Below are 19,403 nucleotides of genomic sequence, written 5' to 3'. Positions count from 1 at the left end.
GGCCCTTCAGTATAACTGGAGACACAAGGTAGGGCCTACATAGGGGTCTTCCGAGGGGTACAACGTAGATGTTGTAGTGTCGTCCTCCCATGGTGTGGCAGGCCTCTCTGCTGATGCCACAGGTGGTCGCTGACTCAAGTCATGGCGGCCACAGGAATGCAAGATTGCTGGCGGCGGCTCCTGAACCGCGGACAGGCGCTCAGACTCGGATACGCACAAGTTACAAACTTTAATATCGGAAGTCAATGAAGACAACAGTCTGGAATGACTTCTCCTTGTGGTGAGGGGTATTGGTCTCAAACAGTATAGCTGATAATACAGCGCTCCTGCCCACTTTCTACTTGAGGACAGGCTGACGTTGTCACACAGGGCCGCAGGGGTTCGCGATTGCGAAATCGCCCTTACCGAGTACGTTCGCTCATCTCTAATTTCTACTCTTATACATGAGTGGTACTGTAACCGAACACCATTATCTCGAATGAGCTGCAATACTTGGCACAACCAATATCCAAGAGCGGCGCTGTGTTTTTTTTTACTAGCTCAGACAATCCCTTCAAGACTTTATCTCTTATCCATCATTTTTCTTCCCATGAATCAGAGCAACGTCTCGAAACGATCACCTTCTGTTCTGCGAAATTAGCCCATTTTTTTGTAAAATGTAGATTAGCGGAGAGAGAGGGAAAGAATCTGCAGTTTTTGTATCCTTAAGCGCGATACTGATAGGTATGAGATGTTGACACAACAGTGCAACGAGTCATTAGAGTATAATTAGCATTCAGCGATGATGTGCGCTGTTTGAGGAACGTCTAATGTGTCAGCTTTTAGACACACAAACAGCAGTCAAAGCATCAAAACAGCCCCATCACGCCCTCCGCGCTGATTGTAGCCGGCATTGTGGTGCGCCGGAGAGGCGCTGAGAGCCAGCGCGGGCTCACCAGGGCACGAGGGAATGCCTGGCAGGGGTTAAATTCAGATGCCTTTATTGCAGCCTATTTCTGTCAACACTCGGCTGTGAAAACAAACATTCATGCCTTGTGAAGTGAGAGTGGGTTTTTGAAGGCTAGCCGTCAGATATTTTTTGTCCTTCACACTTTTCTCTGCTTAGCCTTTTTTGTTAAGTTGACTGCAAAGTGCATCAGTCCGCCCGGCGCAAAAGTGGAGGAATCAGAATAACAAAAGGAGAAACTAGCTGACAGCTGCCTATGGCGCTCTTGTCAAGCACATGGGCTCCTAGTGCAAGATGGCAGGAGGGCTGGTAGACCACATGCTCTGCGCAACCCTTTCACTGCCACGACGCTCCCCATTGTTTTCAGATTCAGCTTTTTATTTTATAGGTTTTAAGCTATTTAACCCCTTAGTGACCTAAAGAGGAGATGATTTTTTTTTTGGGGGGGGGGGGAGGTTTTCATCTCCGCTTTTCAAAAGCCATAACTTTTTTATTGCTCTGTTGACACGGCCGTATGAGGGCTTTTCTTGTGTGATGAGCTGTAGTTTTTATTGGTACCGTTTTGGGGTATTTATTGCATTTTATTGGGAGGCGAAATGAACAAAAGAGGCATTTTGGCTGGATTTTTTTTGGCGTTTTTATACTGTTTGCCATGCGTGTTCAATTTATTGTATGGTCGTTCCAGATGCAACAATACTAAATGTAGATTTTTATATGTTTTTTTAAGAAAGTAGAAAGTGCACAAAAAAGGTTTGTTTTTATTCATTTATTTTTTTTACCTTTTTGTATGTCTCTGTAGGGGGACTTGAACCTGCATTGCTATGATTACACTGATAATACATTGCAGTACTTCTGTACTGCAATGCATTATCAATAATCATAGTGATCACAGGCCATGGCAGACCTGGACGCCATTGTCTGGCATCTGGTTGACATGGTAACCTATCGGCCCTCCAGGATTATGGTGGAGGGCCGACGATGTCACAGAGGGAGCACCCTCCCTTTGTGAACTCTTTACATGCCGCTGGTGCAGCAGGAGGCTGACTGTCAGTCACAGCCAGCTCCCACTTCAAACAGCGTGGGCTCAGCTTCGGAGCCTGAGCTATCCATAGGAGTTAAATGTACACTCATTTGTGGGAACTGGATAGGCCATCAATAGTTTATACAAACCCTTCAAGAGCGCGGGGCTCAGGCAATCAGTTGACCACCTCCAGTTTTGCTCTCGGTACCTACGGCAAACAATTGATTTTGCTGTGTGAAGCCGTGGCCCGCTTGACATTGCCCCGGTAGTATCCATTGTAGGTATAAGCTAGTATTTACAGAATGGTTATTCTGTAATACCAGGTTGGCCACTGGCTGGTTAGATGAGATACCTTTGATACAGCTCTGGGGGTACTGGTTCTCATTGAAGAGAGCCAGCTAATTTGCATACTTTTTCCCATGCAGCATTGCCTGAAGTAACTTTCCATGCAGTGCTGGATCTCTCTGATGAGAACCAATACCCCCCAGCTATGACTCAGTATGAACTAGAAGGCATATAGGGGTACAGTACAGACCCAATAATCTTCCATAGGGGCCATATTACTCCTCCATGCACTCAGAATTTGTATGGAAAACTACCTCATACCGGCCCTATTATGGACGCCCATCTGTAGACAGCCGCCTCGGGGTTCTTGCTTCTCGTCAGTACAGATCTGGATACTGGTTGGTTGGATGACGAGATGCCTTTGATGCAGTGAAGTGAAGACTTAATTGCGCACTGGTCACGCAAGCCTACTAGCGCTCTATGTACTTTCAATAGGACCGCCATGATAGTAAGACGAGTGCCACTTGAGTACTTCACTCAGCCCCATTAAAATGAATGGAACGTCGACTGCGTATGCTCGGCCAGCGCTCCATTCAGAGTGAGTGGGGGTCTCAGCAATTAGACCCCCACTGATCAGCAAGTTATACCCAAAAGCTGTTGATGTGCTGTGCACAGTGGATAACTTGAAATCTTGGTACTACCCCTTTAAGTAACATGGAAGCTATTGGTTTCTCAGGGAATGTTTGGATTGAGGACATCCATGCATTCAGCACAACATGATAAAGTGCGTTATATTTGATGCTTATCTGACGTAAAGTGATGTGTGAGACGACGATGGGCAATAACAAGGATATCAGCCATTTACATGGATGCGCAAAATGTAAAACGACTTTATAATTAATGAGAGATTCCCTCGACATACTATGGTTCACACGGAGCTCATAATAGGAGCCTCGTTAGATGAAATATTCATAGCACAGCTTAAATATTGACCAGGACTTCTCGGTGACATATTGATTTATCAACATTGCCTTTAATTAAACTATGTATATTTTGTACACCAGCAGACCTATTGCTCCTGCTCTCCTCTATCATCAACAAGTCCTGTCATGGGAGGAATGTTTTTGGACAGCCAATGTTTTCAATGTGGAACTGTGTAATGCCTCATTTCTCCTGTGGTGGCGCTGTGAGGGGATTGATTACCTGAGGCTCGCTTACCTCACTGATCGATGAGGATCTCGTCATCAGAATACCTGATGATCACTTGGAACCATTCTAAAAATAAAAATTTGACAACCCCTTTAAGATGCAGTCACTTCCACTTTCCCGATAAAAGGGGTGTGGCCGTGACAATCTCTCACAATGAATGACTAGAATCACTAGAGGAGCAAAGTGGATATCATGAATGTATTGTGACGGCTAAGGAAATGACAGTTTTTACTGCAGATATATATATATGACCTTGGGACATCTTAATAGCTGAGAGGGCCAAGTGCATGGGTATTAAGGCGGACCTCCTCTACCTCACAGTCCTCTCCACTGTTGCTCCGCCCCCTTATGTCCCCAGACGGAGAAAAACACTCCTACTCCGCAGACCCAGGCCCAACTGGCTGCAGGCTTCCCCGCCATCTTCACTCCTCTCTGGGTCAGCAGTCACGGTGTGTACTGAGACTTGTGATTGGTCGCAGCAGTCATGTGCTTTAATAGGCGCGTGAGCTGTGAACCCAGAGGTGAGTGGAGACTGAAGCAGTGAGACACACAGTAGGTGAGTGTAGCTTTTAATTACTTTTTAACCTTTTCAATACTTTTCAACTTTATCTGTGTCCAAAGCACATAGATGCAGTTGAAATTGGTGCTTCCACCAGGGGGCGCAGTGCAGATAAACTGTTTGTTCCTATAGTTAAAGGGGCAGGAACTTTCAGACAACTTCTGCTCATCTACTGGCTTGTGTCCGTCTCATTATTTCTGTAATATACTTTCATTAAAAATGTTGTAGTTTTACCCCTGGGGGTCATGCCTAAAGTGAATGCCACTAGGGGTCCCACTTCTAGCTTTTCTGCAATCTACTCTTCTGTTTTAACAAGGACACAGGGAAGTTTTTTTTAGTAAAAGAGGGAGGTCCTCTCTTCACAGGCACCTCCCCTGCACTCAGAGTCAGAGGTTGCAGGCAGAATATCTGCAGACACTGTGATGACAATCTCCACAGTCACTGCCTCTCTTGTGGTGGATGGATACATTATAGCAGGTCTACTCACCATTTGGCAAGAATGTCTCTGAATGCCTGATTGTCCTAGGAAAGAAGAAAGGTGGGCCTTCAGATACTGCCTCCCTGCTGATTGGACTTAGAGACAGTGCAATGCAGCATGGGAAGTAAGGGCAAGGAAGTGCAAGACAGGGAACTACTGGCAGAATGCTAGGCTTGCTATATGCTTCTTGCATGAAAGGGGTTTTCACAGCAGAAAAATTGGGAAGACAACCTGAAAATCATAAATTACAGACATGAAGCAGGGTGCAAACAGCAGCAAATCAGAGGGTGAGGAGGACCGGGTGTACTTTAGAAAACTTGTTGAAAACTCAGGTACGCTTTAAATCTGCCCTGTGACAAGCTATTCATTGGCCATAAGTGATAGACCCTTTGCCGTACCCGTTGTAAGTGGATGGGGGAGTTAGGGAATCTTGCCCATCGGTTCAGTGTGTGAATTAGCTACTTCTTAGTTAAAGACATGTGTGACATGCCGGTGCGCGTGTGACTTTTGGTTTAAAGGTCACCATTAACATGATGTAAATCAGACTTGTCAGTTGCACACGTGAAGCTTGTACAACGTGTCGCATATTATGTACGTTGTATCTTACCATTCTCCCTTTATAAAGAGAGAACAAAGAAAACATCCACCTTACTCCAATGGCCAGCAACTGGCGACAAAACTACAACTCCCAGCATGCCAGACAGCTGATGACTGATATACTCACCTTGTAAGGCTCACACCATTCTTGCCTCCAGTCACTGGGATTCCCAATGCTGACATCACAGTATCATTACAAGTAATCTTGAACCTTGTGACTTAAGAAGCTAACCATCTTCAGGCAATGTCTTTACAGATGCATTTAATATACAGTATAGTATTACAGAACAGCCAATACACGAATATTCAACCCAAGTGGTAGCACACCATGAGTTAGGCTTTACCTAATGCAAATCTAGGAGTCACACCGTCACAGACTCTGCAAAGTAGTCACGGAAAGTGGACAATACAAGCTAACAGGTTGATACAGAAAACCCTATTGAAGAGGCTTCAGATGCATACAGGTAAGGTTGAGGCAATGGTCAGGCTTGAAGGTGCTTTATCAAGTAGAGGGGAGGGGGGGGAAGGACTGGGACCATAGGTGGTCGCATCAACCTTTTAATGTGTGTTGCCTGCTTTTCTTAGCCAATCACATGAATGGCTTTCTAGTAACAATGGGACAGCAGGAGGTCCAAGAGGACAAGAGTCACACTGACCATTCTTGGACAGGAGACCACACTCTTCAACATTCATATGTCCTAATATAGCATATGAACAGGGGATGCCATTTTGGCACAATCCCTTTAAAGGGGTTCTACCACAATCAACTTTCAAACCGCTTAGCTTCTAGGACTCGAAGTAGCTGACAGATTCCCTTTAACAACAAGTACAAAGAGCATTTAATAACCATGGGCGTTGGCATGGCACAAAAATGCGTTGCCAAATAAAGTTCTTCACTGGAGTCTCCCGTCTCGGGAATGTTGGGCGATGTCTTACGGACACCTGAGGTCAATAAGAATCTTGGGAAAACCTTGGCTAATACCGGTTTCTTCGGATGGTTCGCCCCTTGAACACTCCACAAGTTGCAATTCTCATTCCTTCTAGGTAAAAACGCTACTTATAAGGCAACACAAAAAGTTCTGATCATTGGGAGCCATGGGGAATCACACATGCAGCTTCTTTTTGTGCCAAAATTTATCACCTTTTGCTTAATTAAACCTCAACAATCTGCCGAAACATTGTGTGGCCTGAAAGAGAAGGGAAAAAAGTGTTAATTTGTAAGTGGCAGGGACAAAGGGGGATTGTGGAGGAACGTTAGCGTTTCCGGGCACGTAAACGTCAATGGAGTGTCTTCTCCATCATCAGCACTAAATTCACATTGATGCTTCTTTTCTTCTTCGTATTGATCCTTCCATGAGAACGTAGATTTGTATCTGTTAATTAATGCGTCCTGAAACAGCGTTTGTATTAATCAGGCAGATAAGAAAAATTGGATGCCTGCACCCTCGTGACAACTATAAAAGTGCTGGCCCTGATAAAATCATGAATGGACCTCAATATAAAAAGTTCCTCCTTCCATTCAATAACCTAATCATCCCACTTTTAATTATGCGGTGGCGAGATGTGGGGAGATTGGGGAATGTGTAAATCTAATTATTTACTAACAGCAGTGCCCGGGAGGGGAGAGCCGACTGTCATCGGAAGGTGCTGTAGGCGATATTCTCTGTCCATCTGCTGCTGCAGAGGAGAAGGCAAGAAAAAACCCTCCGTTCTGCGAGAAGCTTCGCGTTGTGAGCTAATTGAAAGAGCCTTTCTCTTTGCACAAACTAATATTTGTACGGGGGGAAAGGGCTGTATGATTTACGGCAAAGTATACGGCGCATTTGGTGAACTGGCGGCGCACAATCTCCCCCGATAAGGATGTCGGGATTGTATAAAACCTCATTTTAGACTGTGGAAACAATGTAGCAAGGGGGTCTTGTTAAACCACCTCTTGTAAGCTTGTATCTATTTTCACCCGTCCGCAGAGGAACAGAAATTGGGATTTTGTGTTATTACATGGGGAGGGACCGCGGGATGCATGCGCTGCAGCGGGAGGAATGTGGGGAAAGCCACAAAATAAAATAAATCCCCACTACGATATTCCTTCATTTCTCTCGTGGGTTATAAACATAAGAGCGCAGTCACACGGGTGAGAAAGTCTGCAAATTTTGTGCCCTGCAAGACGTACAAAACACGCGCCAAAATACAACTTGTTATTTAAAATGGGTGTATTTACATGGGTGATTACCTCTCGCAGCGACGCGGGGTGTCCGTGTGATGTGCGATGCCAGTCGGCCTGAGAATGTCGCCCGAGACTCGCTGTCATCCTGTGTGAATGCTCCCTTTTATGTTCTTCAGATTGGGGCTCATTCACACAGGTGTAGGCGTGTTTCAGTCCGTGAAATCCGCCATGTTTTTACTGCGTGTAAATTAGCATATTTATCCTTTGTGTTTTGAGTATTTACTGGATTTTTTCACAAATGCAAAATAAAAGACAAGAAGGCGCAATTGATTTCGCTATTTTTTTAACCTCTGTCTCCTGCCAACATGCCTAAAGCTCAGGGAATATGCATTTTACGGCGTATTTACTGCGATTTTACTTTACTTGTGGAATTTCAGTCCGTTATATTATTTTTTGACGCACGTAAAATAAGCATGTGACCGAGGTGTGTCTGATAACCCAACGCAGATCACTGTGCTTTATGCTATTAGTATTACACACGTAAAATACCTGAATACTACGGAGCGAGCGTGCGCCCGTGTGAACGAGCCCTGAGGATGTAGAGGGAAACAGTGAACAGCATGCGCCTTTCCACTCTATTCCACCAAGGAAATAGCCAGTTCTAAGCGCTTGGCTATCTCTGTCAGTCCCAATGAAGGTAGAGTAGCGGCGGTTGCACATGCGCTCCGCTGCTCCATTCATTTCAGTGGCGCTGATGGAAATGACTGACTCCAAGCGCTCGGCTATCCCGGCAGGGCCATTGAAGATGAATGGGGCGCTGCGCATGCACAACTGCTGCTCTATTCAATCTCCTCCTCACTGTGAGGGACGCAATGAGAAGCAGAGAGGGAAAGGAGGCCGAGTTTTTGGAACTGGTGGGGTTCTCAGCTGTGAGACCCCCACCGATCCCGCTGTATCCCCTATCCTAGGTAACGATGATATAACTCAATGCTGGCACAAGCCTCTGAAGGGGGTTTTACTACAAGGGTAAGTTATCCACCCATAGGATAGGAGATTTCATGTTAATCAGTAGAGATCTGACCACTGGGACCCCTACCAATCCTAAGAGCGGGGCTCTGGAACGTCCCCCAATGATTATGCACATCAACGCTCCATAAATTTCAGTAGGACCGCTGGAGATAGCCGAGTTCAATGGAGCGGCATTTAGAATGTGCCATTCTCACTTCATTCATTCAGAGATGCTCCAGAGAGCCCCCGCTCAGAATCGATGGGGGCGCCAGCCTCACCAATCAGCAGGTTTTACTTTTCCCTGTGTAGAGCGGATAACTTGTTCTCATGGTAAAATCCTCTTTAATGTTATATAGAAGGGTTTGTTGGGATTTGCAATGGCACCTGTAAGACTGGGATGGGGTATGACTGGGGCAACAGAGGAGTAACTACAGGGGGGTAAAAGGTTACAGTTTCACCTAGACTCTTGGGCCTGATGGATCCCAATGGCTCAAGAGCCCGTCTCCTACAATGGAAGGGTTTGTAGAGATTTGTAACTGCACCCAAAAGCCTTGGATGGGATATGACTTGGACAACAGGGGAGTAACTACAGGGGGTGAAAGGTTATAGTCTCACTTATACTCTGGAGCCCGATGGGGCCCAATAGTTTATCTACTACGTAGGGGAACAACTGTGCTATAAATGTCACATAGTAATTAAGGAGTGCCGGAACCAATTCTGCATCAGTCACTTAAAGTTGTATTGGTTTGTCCAGAACTAGAAAGGGGCTCTTCTGTTTTAGTAGAAGCAGTGCCACGTCTATCTATTGGCTGTGTCTGGTATTGCAGTTGAGCTTCATTCACCTGAATGGTGCTGAGATACAAATCTCTGTAGCTGTAGGTGGTGTAGAGGTTATACTCCTACCTGCGCCCTTGGTCATGATAGGGCCCATTTACCACATGAGAGGACACAAGTGTTCTACATGCCACCTGACAGTTGAGGGATCTGATACAGAATGTGTCCGGGTGCTTCAGCCGCTCTACAATGTGATGCCTTGAGGTACGGCTGTAGCGATAAAGACCAGTATTTCCGAACAATGAGCGTTATTGAGGCATAACTCACATAGTGCCTCACAGCCGCCTGCTTTCCTGCTATCATATTTTGCGTCTTTCAGAACTGTATTTTTCCCATTTCTTGTGCTGTTTGTATCTCCAGCATAGAATAAGAGACGCTCGGATGCCAGTAAGATGTCTCTCTCTGTAGGTTCTCCCTCTCACAAGGCGCTCAATATAAGCTCCAGACACGTCTTAAGACCCCCTTAAGAAAATCACTTCTAATCCCCTTTGATGATTTTATTAAGTCGTTGTCATTGTTAGGTGCCAACTGGCAAACTTACGCACTTTACCAACAGGCCAAGGAATTATTTCCTACAGTATATATTTGTATGGCTTGTAATGTGATTGAGAAAATTAACAGTCTGCTTTAATGAGTGTAACATCTATTAACTCCCTATCGAAAAGTAATGTAAATGAGCACATTACCGCTCAAGAGCGCACATTTACCCCGAACAACTGCTATTCTACATATGTTATGTTAACGGTGTGCTCACCACAGAAATGCAGAGATCCTGGCGGAATACAGAAAAGTACCTACAATGGAGATAGATATGGGATAGATAGATAGATAGATAGATAGATAGATAGATAGATAGGAGATAGATAGATAGATAGATAGATAGATGATAGATAGATAGATATAAGATAGATAGATATGAGATATATAGATAGATAGATAGATAGATAGATAGATAGATAGATAGATATGGGATAGATAGATAGATAGATAGATAGATAGGAGATAGATAGATAGGAGATAGATGGATATGAAATAGATAGATATGAGATAGACAGATAGATAGACAGATAGATAGATAGATAGATAGATATGAGATAGATAGATAGATAGGAGACAGATAGATAGATAGGAGAGATAGATAGATATGAGATAGATAGATAGATAGATAGATAGATAGATAGATAGATAGATGATAGATAGATAGATATAAGATAGATAGATATGAGATATATAGATAGATAGATAGATAGATATGGGATAGATAGATAGATATGGGATAGATAGATAGATATGGGATAGATAGATAGACATGGGATAGATAGATAGATATGGGATAGATAGATAGATAGATAGATAGATATGAAATAGATAGATATGAGATAGACAGATAGATAGACAGATAGCTAGATAGGAGATAGATAGATAGATAGATATGAGATAGCTAGATAGATAGGAGACAGATAGATAGATAGATAGATAGATATGAGATAGATATGAGATAGATATGAGATAGATAGCTACATAGAGAGGTAGATAGATATGATATAGATATGAGATAGATAGATAGATAGATAGATAGATATGAGATAGAGATAGATAGATAGGAGATAGATATGAGATAGATAGATATACAGATAGATATAAGATAGATAGATAGATAGATAGATAGATAGATAGATAGATAGATAGATAGATAGATAGATATGAGATAGAGAGATAGATAGATAGATAGATAGGAGATAGGAGATAGATAGGAGATAGGTAGGAGATAGATAGATAGATATGAGATAGATATAGATAGATAGATATGAGATAGATGGATAGATAGATAGATAGATATGAGATAGATAGATGGATAGATATGAGATAGATAGATACATAGATAGATATGAGATAGATAGATAGATATGAGATAGATAGATAGATGGATATATAGATAGATAGGTAGATAGATACATAGATAGATATGAGATAGATAGATAGATATGAGATGGATAGATAGATAGATAGATAGATAGATAGATAGATAGATAGATATGAGAGAGATAGATGGATAGATAGATGGATAGATAGATGGATAGATAGATAGATAGATAGATAGATAGATAGATAGATAGATAGATAGATAGATGGATGGATAGATAGATAGATAGATATGAGATAGATAGATAGATATGAGGGAGATAGATAGATAGAATCATAGATATGAGATAGATAGATAGATATGAGGGAGATAGATAGATAGAATCATAGATATGAGATAGATTTTGATGACATTTTCTTAACCATTATGATTCTATTTAATCAATTGTGATTTTTTTTTTAATTGTAATTCCAGGATTCTCCACATTGTCCCTTGCCGATCAGATGAGTCTCTTACAAAGTGCATGGATGGAGATCTTGATACTGGGCATAGTAAACCGATCCCTCTCATTCGAGGACGAGTTGGTCTATGCTGAAGACTACATCATGGATGAAGACCAGTCGAAATTGGCTGGGTTGCTGGAACTGAATAACGCTATCTTGCAACTTGTCAAGAAATACAAGACCATGAAACTGGAGAAAGAAGAATTTGTGACTCTTAAAGCTATAGCGCTCGCTAATTCAGGTTGGTTAAAATCCTTGTTTTCGCATGTTTTGGTCTCTGTTTTATTGGACTTGGGTCTTAGCTTATCTGTAATATAGATTCAAAGGGTATTTTCAACACATACGACAACCCTTGTTTAATGTTTAACCGCCCCAATGATCGGCTGATACTCCTTGGGGAATCTGTGGGCCACACATTTCCCCTACCGTGGGCACTACAGGGGAAATGTAGGATTACATCTGCACCATTCAAATATATAAACAACCACATACTACCTAGTCGGGCCATGTCCTCCAGGTTGATTATCCTCTCTGGTTAATAAGTTAGGGCGCTGAACAGTGGCAACCCACTAGATGACATAGGGTTATCACATAGAAGACAAGGAGCCACAAAAAGACAGTCTCAATTCTACCATCCAGGTGATCAATCTAAGCGAAAGAAACAGCTGTTAAAAAATTAGAGCATATGGATCTATTGACCCCATCATTTAGGAGACACGATCCGATCGAGGCTGAACTCAACTTTGTGATACATACAAGAACAAAGGGTTAACAAAGCATTTAGCTATGAGAGATGCTGAAGCAGTCAAGGGTTTAAGATGAGTAAAGATCATTGGGCTTTTAGTCCTTCTCCCTAATGCTTTTCTTATGGCCCTATTTAATAATAAACTGCTCTAACAATAAGTTGAAACTCACCATGGGTCATGCATTTTAGCTACAGTGGCCACTATAGGGCAAATGCAGTATTACATCTGCATTACTCAAGTGAATGGACAGTCACATACCATCTAGCCAGGCCTGGGTCCTCCAGAATGACTATCCTCTCTAGCTAATAGGTTGGGTTCTTGGACAGTGCTAAGGCCCTATATGATATAGGACTGTCCTGTCACATATCAGTTTGCCGCCCAACCAAGGAGCCACAAGAAGACAGTCTCAATTCTACCATCCAGATGATCAATCTAAGCGAAGGAAATAGCTGTTAAAAAATTAGAGCCTATAGATCTATTGACACCATCATTTAAGAGAGCCAATCTGATCGAGGTTCAACTTAACCTTTTCAATAAGTACAAGAACAAAGGGTTAACTAAGCATTTAGCCATGGGAGGCGCTGAAGCAGTCAAGGGTATAAGATAAATAAAGATCATTGGAATTTCTGAGCTTCTCCCTAATGCTTTTCCTTTGGCCCTTTCAGCATTAGCATATAGTTACCTATGGATCCGTGTTTAATCACACGCCGATCAGTAGATACAGGTATGCCGATAACACGCTCCGATGCCGTGTACCATTGACAGGCATGCCGTGCCCCTCCATCTGCTTTTGTTGTGACCCTTTCTTTGAACTTTATCTTGGTTTCTGGCCAGTAGTTTTCCCTTTAATTACAAGAAGGAAACTGTCAATAAAATCTGTTAAATGGGATGCAACGAGCGGCTTCAGCGGGTAGACAGCTATTTGTTCAAATTCTGAAGCATTCAAAGTATTGACAGTTTGTTTTCTGGGGCCATATGCGGCGATCAATCTCAGGCTGGGCTCAGCCGCTCTGAAAAATGAAAAACCAGATTGCTATTGCTTACTTGTGGATGACGACTTGTGATTTGGCGCGGCTCAAGTGAAATGAGACCTTCTGCCCAAATTGCCCCCTTGAGAGACACGAGATGCGTGACCGGTTTTCGAATTTTTTTTTTTTTTTGTCCCTAATTGATTTTGCAATTAGCAGTTTGCAATATTGTTGCTGTGACTTTAAATGGAGACAATAAGGTTATTCTCCTACATAGATGGTTAGGATCTTCGGCAGGAAAATGAACAGTTTTTACCAGGAGTGTCATGGCAACCCAGACGAGGGAGTATTGTTATTTATCTCGCATTGTGAACACCGTAAAAATAATATAAAAACATAACGCCAGAATTGCTATTTTGCTTTTGTTCGTCTCCCAAAAGATGTAGTAAAAAGTAATCCAAAAGTCACATGCCCCACAAAAGGGTACCAATAAAGACTACAGCTCTACCCGTAAAAAACAAGCCCTCACAGAGCTCCACTCTGGGTCTTAGAATTCCTTTAAAAACATGTTTTTATTGTGCAAACATACTAAAAAACAAAAAAAAATCTTTATAAAGTTGGTTCCGCAGTAATTGTGCTGATCCAGATGAAGTTATCAGGCTATTTTTACCAAATGGTGAACGCTATAAAAACAAACCCCTGGATGTTTTTTCCATCCCCTTCAATCCCCCCCCTAAAAAAAGAATAAAAGTCATACAACACATTATATGTACACCAGAGTCAGACCATTATAATACACAACTCATCCAGAGAAAAAACAAGTCCTCATACGGCTATGCCAACAGTATGGCTTGTAATGCAGCAATGAAAAGGCGAAAAATAGTCTGGTCACTACGGGGTTAAAATGACCATCCGGTTTCAGGACACAATTGTGGGGATGGTGGCATATGATATCTGAAGTTGGTCTCTGCCGCCCCTCTTATTGTTGGTTTTGGCCTTCACTTTTGGCTGTACAAAACGGCCATGATAATTTTTTAACTACTTAAAGCACACTGTGCACTTCTCTCTGATTGGCCAGTGCTGTTCACATGAGTAGCTCTGGCCAATCAGAGAACAAGTATAGTGTATTGGTAGTCCAACGCTATAAATGCACTATGGGGTTAGGTAGTCTGAAGATTGCATTGGCTATCTTCGATGGCTAAAAACAGGACCTTGTACCAGTAGATCAGTGGAAGAAAGAACAGCTGCAGGTAACATACTCCACAACCCCTCCGCTCCTGGATGCATATATATATATATTACACTCAAGTTCGGCACTAACAACCAATCAGGTTGAATCAAGGAACCCAAACAACCAATGAGATTGCTGGAATTGTGACTCAGAACCAATGAGGTTGCTGGAATTGCTCCATAGTGCTGAACTTGAGTGTAATATACATATATGCCTCCTGGATAGGGTCGCTTTAACTAATTGGGTTACATATTGTACGATTAGGCCTTCAACAATTTATGTTGTCAGATTCATATGAAATACAAAAACCCCCCTCTGTATTCTGCCATGTGTGATGGAAGGCATATGGAGGGGCAGTAGCGTCCCATAGAAGGCACAGAGTTATAATACGGTCCCGTGCATGAGGGCTAACATGGATCCTATGTAAAACCACAAGTAACTCCATGAGTTACGCCAAATCCCAAACTCAACTCTGCACCTTCGTTACCGTAACAGGACAACATTGTGGAGTGTTCTGTCACTATGATTAGGGATGTCTATATGTGCAGGTCCGCTGACTCTTTACATTGCCCGGCCAAGCAGTTAAGCCTCACTTAGCAATAGATGTCTCTTTCTTAATAATCAATTAGCGTGGCTCACACGGCTCGTCAAATCACGTCCACTCATTAATGATGACATGATAAGTCTTTTGTTGTGTAATAAGTGACTAACCTTCCAGACAGTGGATGTGGGGCAACAGAAACGGCAACCGGAGCTCCACTGTGTATTGATCATCAGCAAATTCAGAATAGGAAATATTGAAAGTTTTTAACAAATAAGTACAATCTTATTAAAAAAAAGCCCCCCCCCCCCAAAAAAAAACAAACAAACTGCAGAATAAAGGATTTTAATACATTTTTTTTTTTTACGGTTTATTTCTTTTAGTTTTTCATCAAAACTTTTAGTTTCAATTTTAGTTTTTGATTTGGTTTAGTTGTTGATCAAATGTAGGCAGTGAAAAAATGGAATATTTTTAGTTGTATTTATTGATAATTCAGCATCAAGTATTATTTATACAAAAAATGTAGTATTAAAATAGAAAAAAACTCCTCAGCGTATATTAAATTCTTAAAAGTTGGTTCCAACCTTTAAAAAAACTCCAGGAAAGGAATGATATAAGAAAATTAAATAAAATAGCCTTTACTCACCCCTCCGCTGTTCCTCCGGTCCAGTGCTGCCAACTCGATCCCCTCCACTCTAGTCCCTCTGGAACAGGAAGTGATGATGTCACGTTTATCGCTCACATGACGGCACATGACCGCTAACACCTGACAGCAGCAGTCACTTGAGGGATGGAAGTGGTGCCACTGCTTACTGTTTCAGTGGGGGGAACAGAGGGGACCAATTCTGTGGTGCTGGACTAGAGGCACAGTGAAGGGTAGTAATGGCTCTTTTATTTACTGATGTCACTGTTTATTCTTATCTAACTTTTATTTCATTTCACTTTTGTGTTTTTTTAATAGTTCTGAACATTTTGTTGTGTTTGCCGGTTATATATACATAGTAACACTGAAAATGTAATTGTGTGGGGTTTTCTTTCTGTTTCTATTTCAGACTCCATGCATATAGAAGACGTTGAAGCCGTTCAAAAACTTCAAGACGTCTTACACGAGGCTCTGCAGGATTACGAAGCCAGCCAACATATTGAAGACCCTCGCCGGGCTGGCAAGTTCCTGATGACTTTGCCACTGCTTCGACAAACGTCCACCAAGGCCGTCCAACACTTCTACAACATCAAGCTGGAGGGGAAAGTTCCTATGCATAAACTTTTTTTGGAAATGCTTGAGGCCAAGGTCTGACTAAAAAAAAAAATTTTGGTGACCCGAAAACACCACCCATAAAAATAAGGGAAATGACGTCTAATTACTATGGCAAATAATGTACTGAATCTAAAGCAAGGAGTTACTGCACTGACGTAACTGCAGCAAGACTGGAGCAGCTTTCAACTTTTAACTCTGCAATGTAATTGTGCAGAACTTTTCCTCTCCCGTTTTTTTTTTTTTTTTTTTGCTGTTGAACTTAAAATAAAGAGTTAAAAAAAAAAGTTTTAAAAGTCTTTAAATAAGAGAGATGGAAGCCAGCCCTGCCAAAGGACAGAAATCCATAGGATGCCACTGATTTAATATGGACCACAAGGCCCCCAATAACAAATGGACTCCGTGACAAAAAGATCCGATCCTGCGTACAATTAGACGACAAGTGACTGATTGCGCCTCTGGGATTCCTTGGGAGCGATCTCTAATTTGACACCCTGAGCGACATGTCATTGGCTGCTTCATTCGGTTTCATTTTCCATCCAGGCCACCCAGCCATATGATTCCTTTTTGTTTTTTGAAGTCTTCCAAAAGTTTCTCAGTTAGGTACTACGTGACTTTTTTCAGGGAATAGTTTGAAGCTTTATTCATCCATGCAATATTAATTAAGAAATATTATTAATGAAGACAAATTATGATAAAAAGCCAACTGCGTATTGGTCCGAGCAACGATGAACAATAAACGAGGACTCTGAAATCCTTCAAGGAAGTTTTTTTTATTATGATTATTGAAAATGTTTTTGGTTTCTTGTTATAAAATGGAGATTATTTTGTACCAGCTTTATCACTTTTCAGCCATTTACTGATGATTATGTGGATATGTCTCTTATTCAAGCAATAGTTGAAGGATGGTGCATATTACCACGGATGCAATTAATGTTGTGTGCCAGTCTGGTTCAAAAACATAAAAAAAAAAACAAAAAAAAAATTCCCGTTTCTTATTATGTAAAGCCTAGCCTACCTGTTTTGTTCGATACAATATTAGATTACACCTGCGATGTATATAAATAGTCTTATCTGCTTACGACTCCCCATGAGGACGCTTGGAAATTGCTACGGTGTCTTAAAAATAGAGAAAACTTTAGTGTGAAATTGCGATATAAAAATTGTAAAAAACAAAAAAATCAATATGTAAAAGAATATATTAATATTGCAGGTAATGCAAAGGCCAGCAATAAACTCTCTGAGAGATATATATATGTACGTCCGTATGTATATGTGCTCAGCTGAGTTTGAAAAAATTATATAAGAAATTATTGTCAGAATTTTTTTTTTTTTTTACATACGGTAATTTTTTCTTTTACGGCTAGCTGAAGCAGTCGGCGCGGTTTCTCGACCCTTATTGTTGCTGCATGATATCTGTTTCTGTATGAGACTGTTAAAAGGTGTAATCTAATGTAATCCCACACCTACCCCGCTGACAAATCTTACAGCTACCTACAAGACATCTACATGCTCTGCCAATATATCAGTGTTAATAGTTGCTCCCTGTATCATGTGAACGCCCATATTATATGTACACAAATGTGATTAAAATTGTAATCTTAAATCAACAAAAATTCATAGTTCAGCTTCTCAATGTTTCCTGTTTGCTGTGTTTTTTTCCCAAAAAAACTTTAATTTTTTTAAATTAATTTTATTAATTTTTTTTTAGTTTTTTTTTTTTTTTTCCAATTCTCAGTTGCATTTCCTGAAAACCTGTTGTCTCGTTCTCCTTGTGGCTGTCCGATTCTTGTGATGTGCGCTTTTAGACACAGGGTAGAATTAGAGGCAATATTGGATGTACAATTCCTCGGGAGCCGACGGTAGTTTGATCTGTGGTTTCCCGGTCATAGTCTTCGAAAATCCTTGGCAAATCAAAACTCCAATTGGGAAATCACACGAGAAATCTGAAGGCATTCTGAACACAATAAGTAAACGCATAAGATACATAAAATACCTAGATAAAAAAAATGTAAAAAGTATAAAAAACAAAAAAAAAGACTTTTTAAATGGTTCTTAAAGGAACACCAAATATATCTTCTACTTCTACATTTAACTTTGCTCAACTTCCAAGCGCTGTAAATACGGCTTCTTCTTCTTCCTCTGAATCATCTCTACTCTTAAGAACTCGCTCTGTGTTGTTGCAAACCATTTTTTTTTCTTTTTGCGCAGAACTTTCCCAACACTATCGCTACTCTGTGTGCTTTAAACAGAATACAACGGGTTGATGGGACACAGCAGCCTGCTCCTATAAATACTGTGTATCTACCATTAGCTATATAAGGATTATATTGTAGATCGTGGTTTCTCAGTAGAGAAGTGACTGTAGTGTGGTTTTAGATGACTCATCATTAGCGATTCATTCAGATGGCGAGTACCTTTAAATAGAGCTCTGATAGGTATTCACAAATTGGCAAGTCCCTGTACAAGTGTGTATAAAATTTGACTACTCCTTGGAGGTTAAAAAAAAGGTGCTGATTGAATGAAATTATTTATTTTGTACTTTTTTTTGAAATTACATTTTGTTTTATTGTTTTAGGTTTTTATTATATATAGTAATATATATCTATGTGCGAGAAAAATCAGCGCAGCTTAGCTGCATCTATTTTACTGTAAAGGGCACAGCGGCGGACTAAACACGTGAGTTTCCAAGCAAGCCGACCAGATTAGAATTGCAAATATTAAAAAAAATTGGGAAATGTAATTTTAATGCACTCATTCGGCCGTTCGGTGTTGCGGTCAGGCAATTTAGACACTGGATAATTCCGCTGTGCTCATTAATGAAAAAAAAACGGTAAAACAGTCGAATATTGTTTTAATGCTGTAAGATGTAACCTGAATGGGTAAAATATATTATTTTGTAATAAAATCTTGTGTGGGCGGAGTTAATTTATATTTCTGTTAATAGCAGGAGGTGCGAGAGAATATAAAGGGTGAACGGTCTGAAAATGTAAATTATTATTTAGATTTTTAATTTAATTTATAAATTATTCGTTTTTTTCGTTGTGATCACACGGCGGTGGAGAGTCGCGCTCCAGATCTCAATCCGATCGGAAAATTCTATTTAGGAGACTATTTAACATTTTACAAAAAGTATAAACAAAAGGTAAACTGCTATTTTTTCTTAAGGAGGAAGTGAGTAGCGGGGGAGGGGG

At 41.1% G+C, this 19,403-nt stretch overlaps 1 protein-coding gene across 6 annotated transcripts in view; it reads left to right on the top strand.

The window, feature by feature from the left end:
- Positions 1-17,870, top strand: part of ESRRG (estrogen related receptor gamma) — a 227,426-nt gene extending 209,556 nt beyond the window's left edge. For all 6 annotated transcript variants that reach the window (XM_066595069.1, XM_066595070.1, XM_066595071.1 and 3 more), the window contains 2 exons: positions 11,440-11,709; positions 16,007-17,870. In XM_066595069.1, the coding sequence (XP_066451166.1) occupies positions 11,440-11,709; positions 16,007-16,251 (515 nt within the window). In that variant the 3' untranslated portion in view covers positions 16,252-17,870. The remainder of the gene's footprint in view (positions 1-11,439; positions 11,710-16,006) is intronic.
- Positions 17,871-19,403: the final 1,533 nt, after the last annotated feature.

This window comes from Eleutherodactylus coqui, chromosome 3 (genome assembly GCF_035609145.1).
Source record: "Eleutherodactylus coqui strain aEleCoq1 chromosome 3, aEleCoq1.hap1, whole genome shotgun sequence".
Classification (NCBI taxonomy): Eukaryota; Metazoa; Chordata; class Amphibia; order Anura; family Eleutherodactylidae; genus Eleutherodactylus; species Eleutherodactylus coqui.
This window is presented reverse-complemented; position numbering and strand designations above follow the sequence as displayed.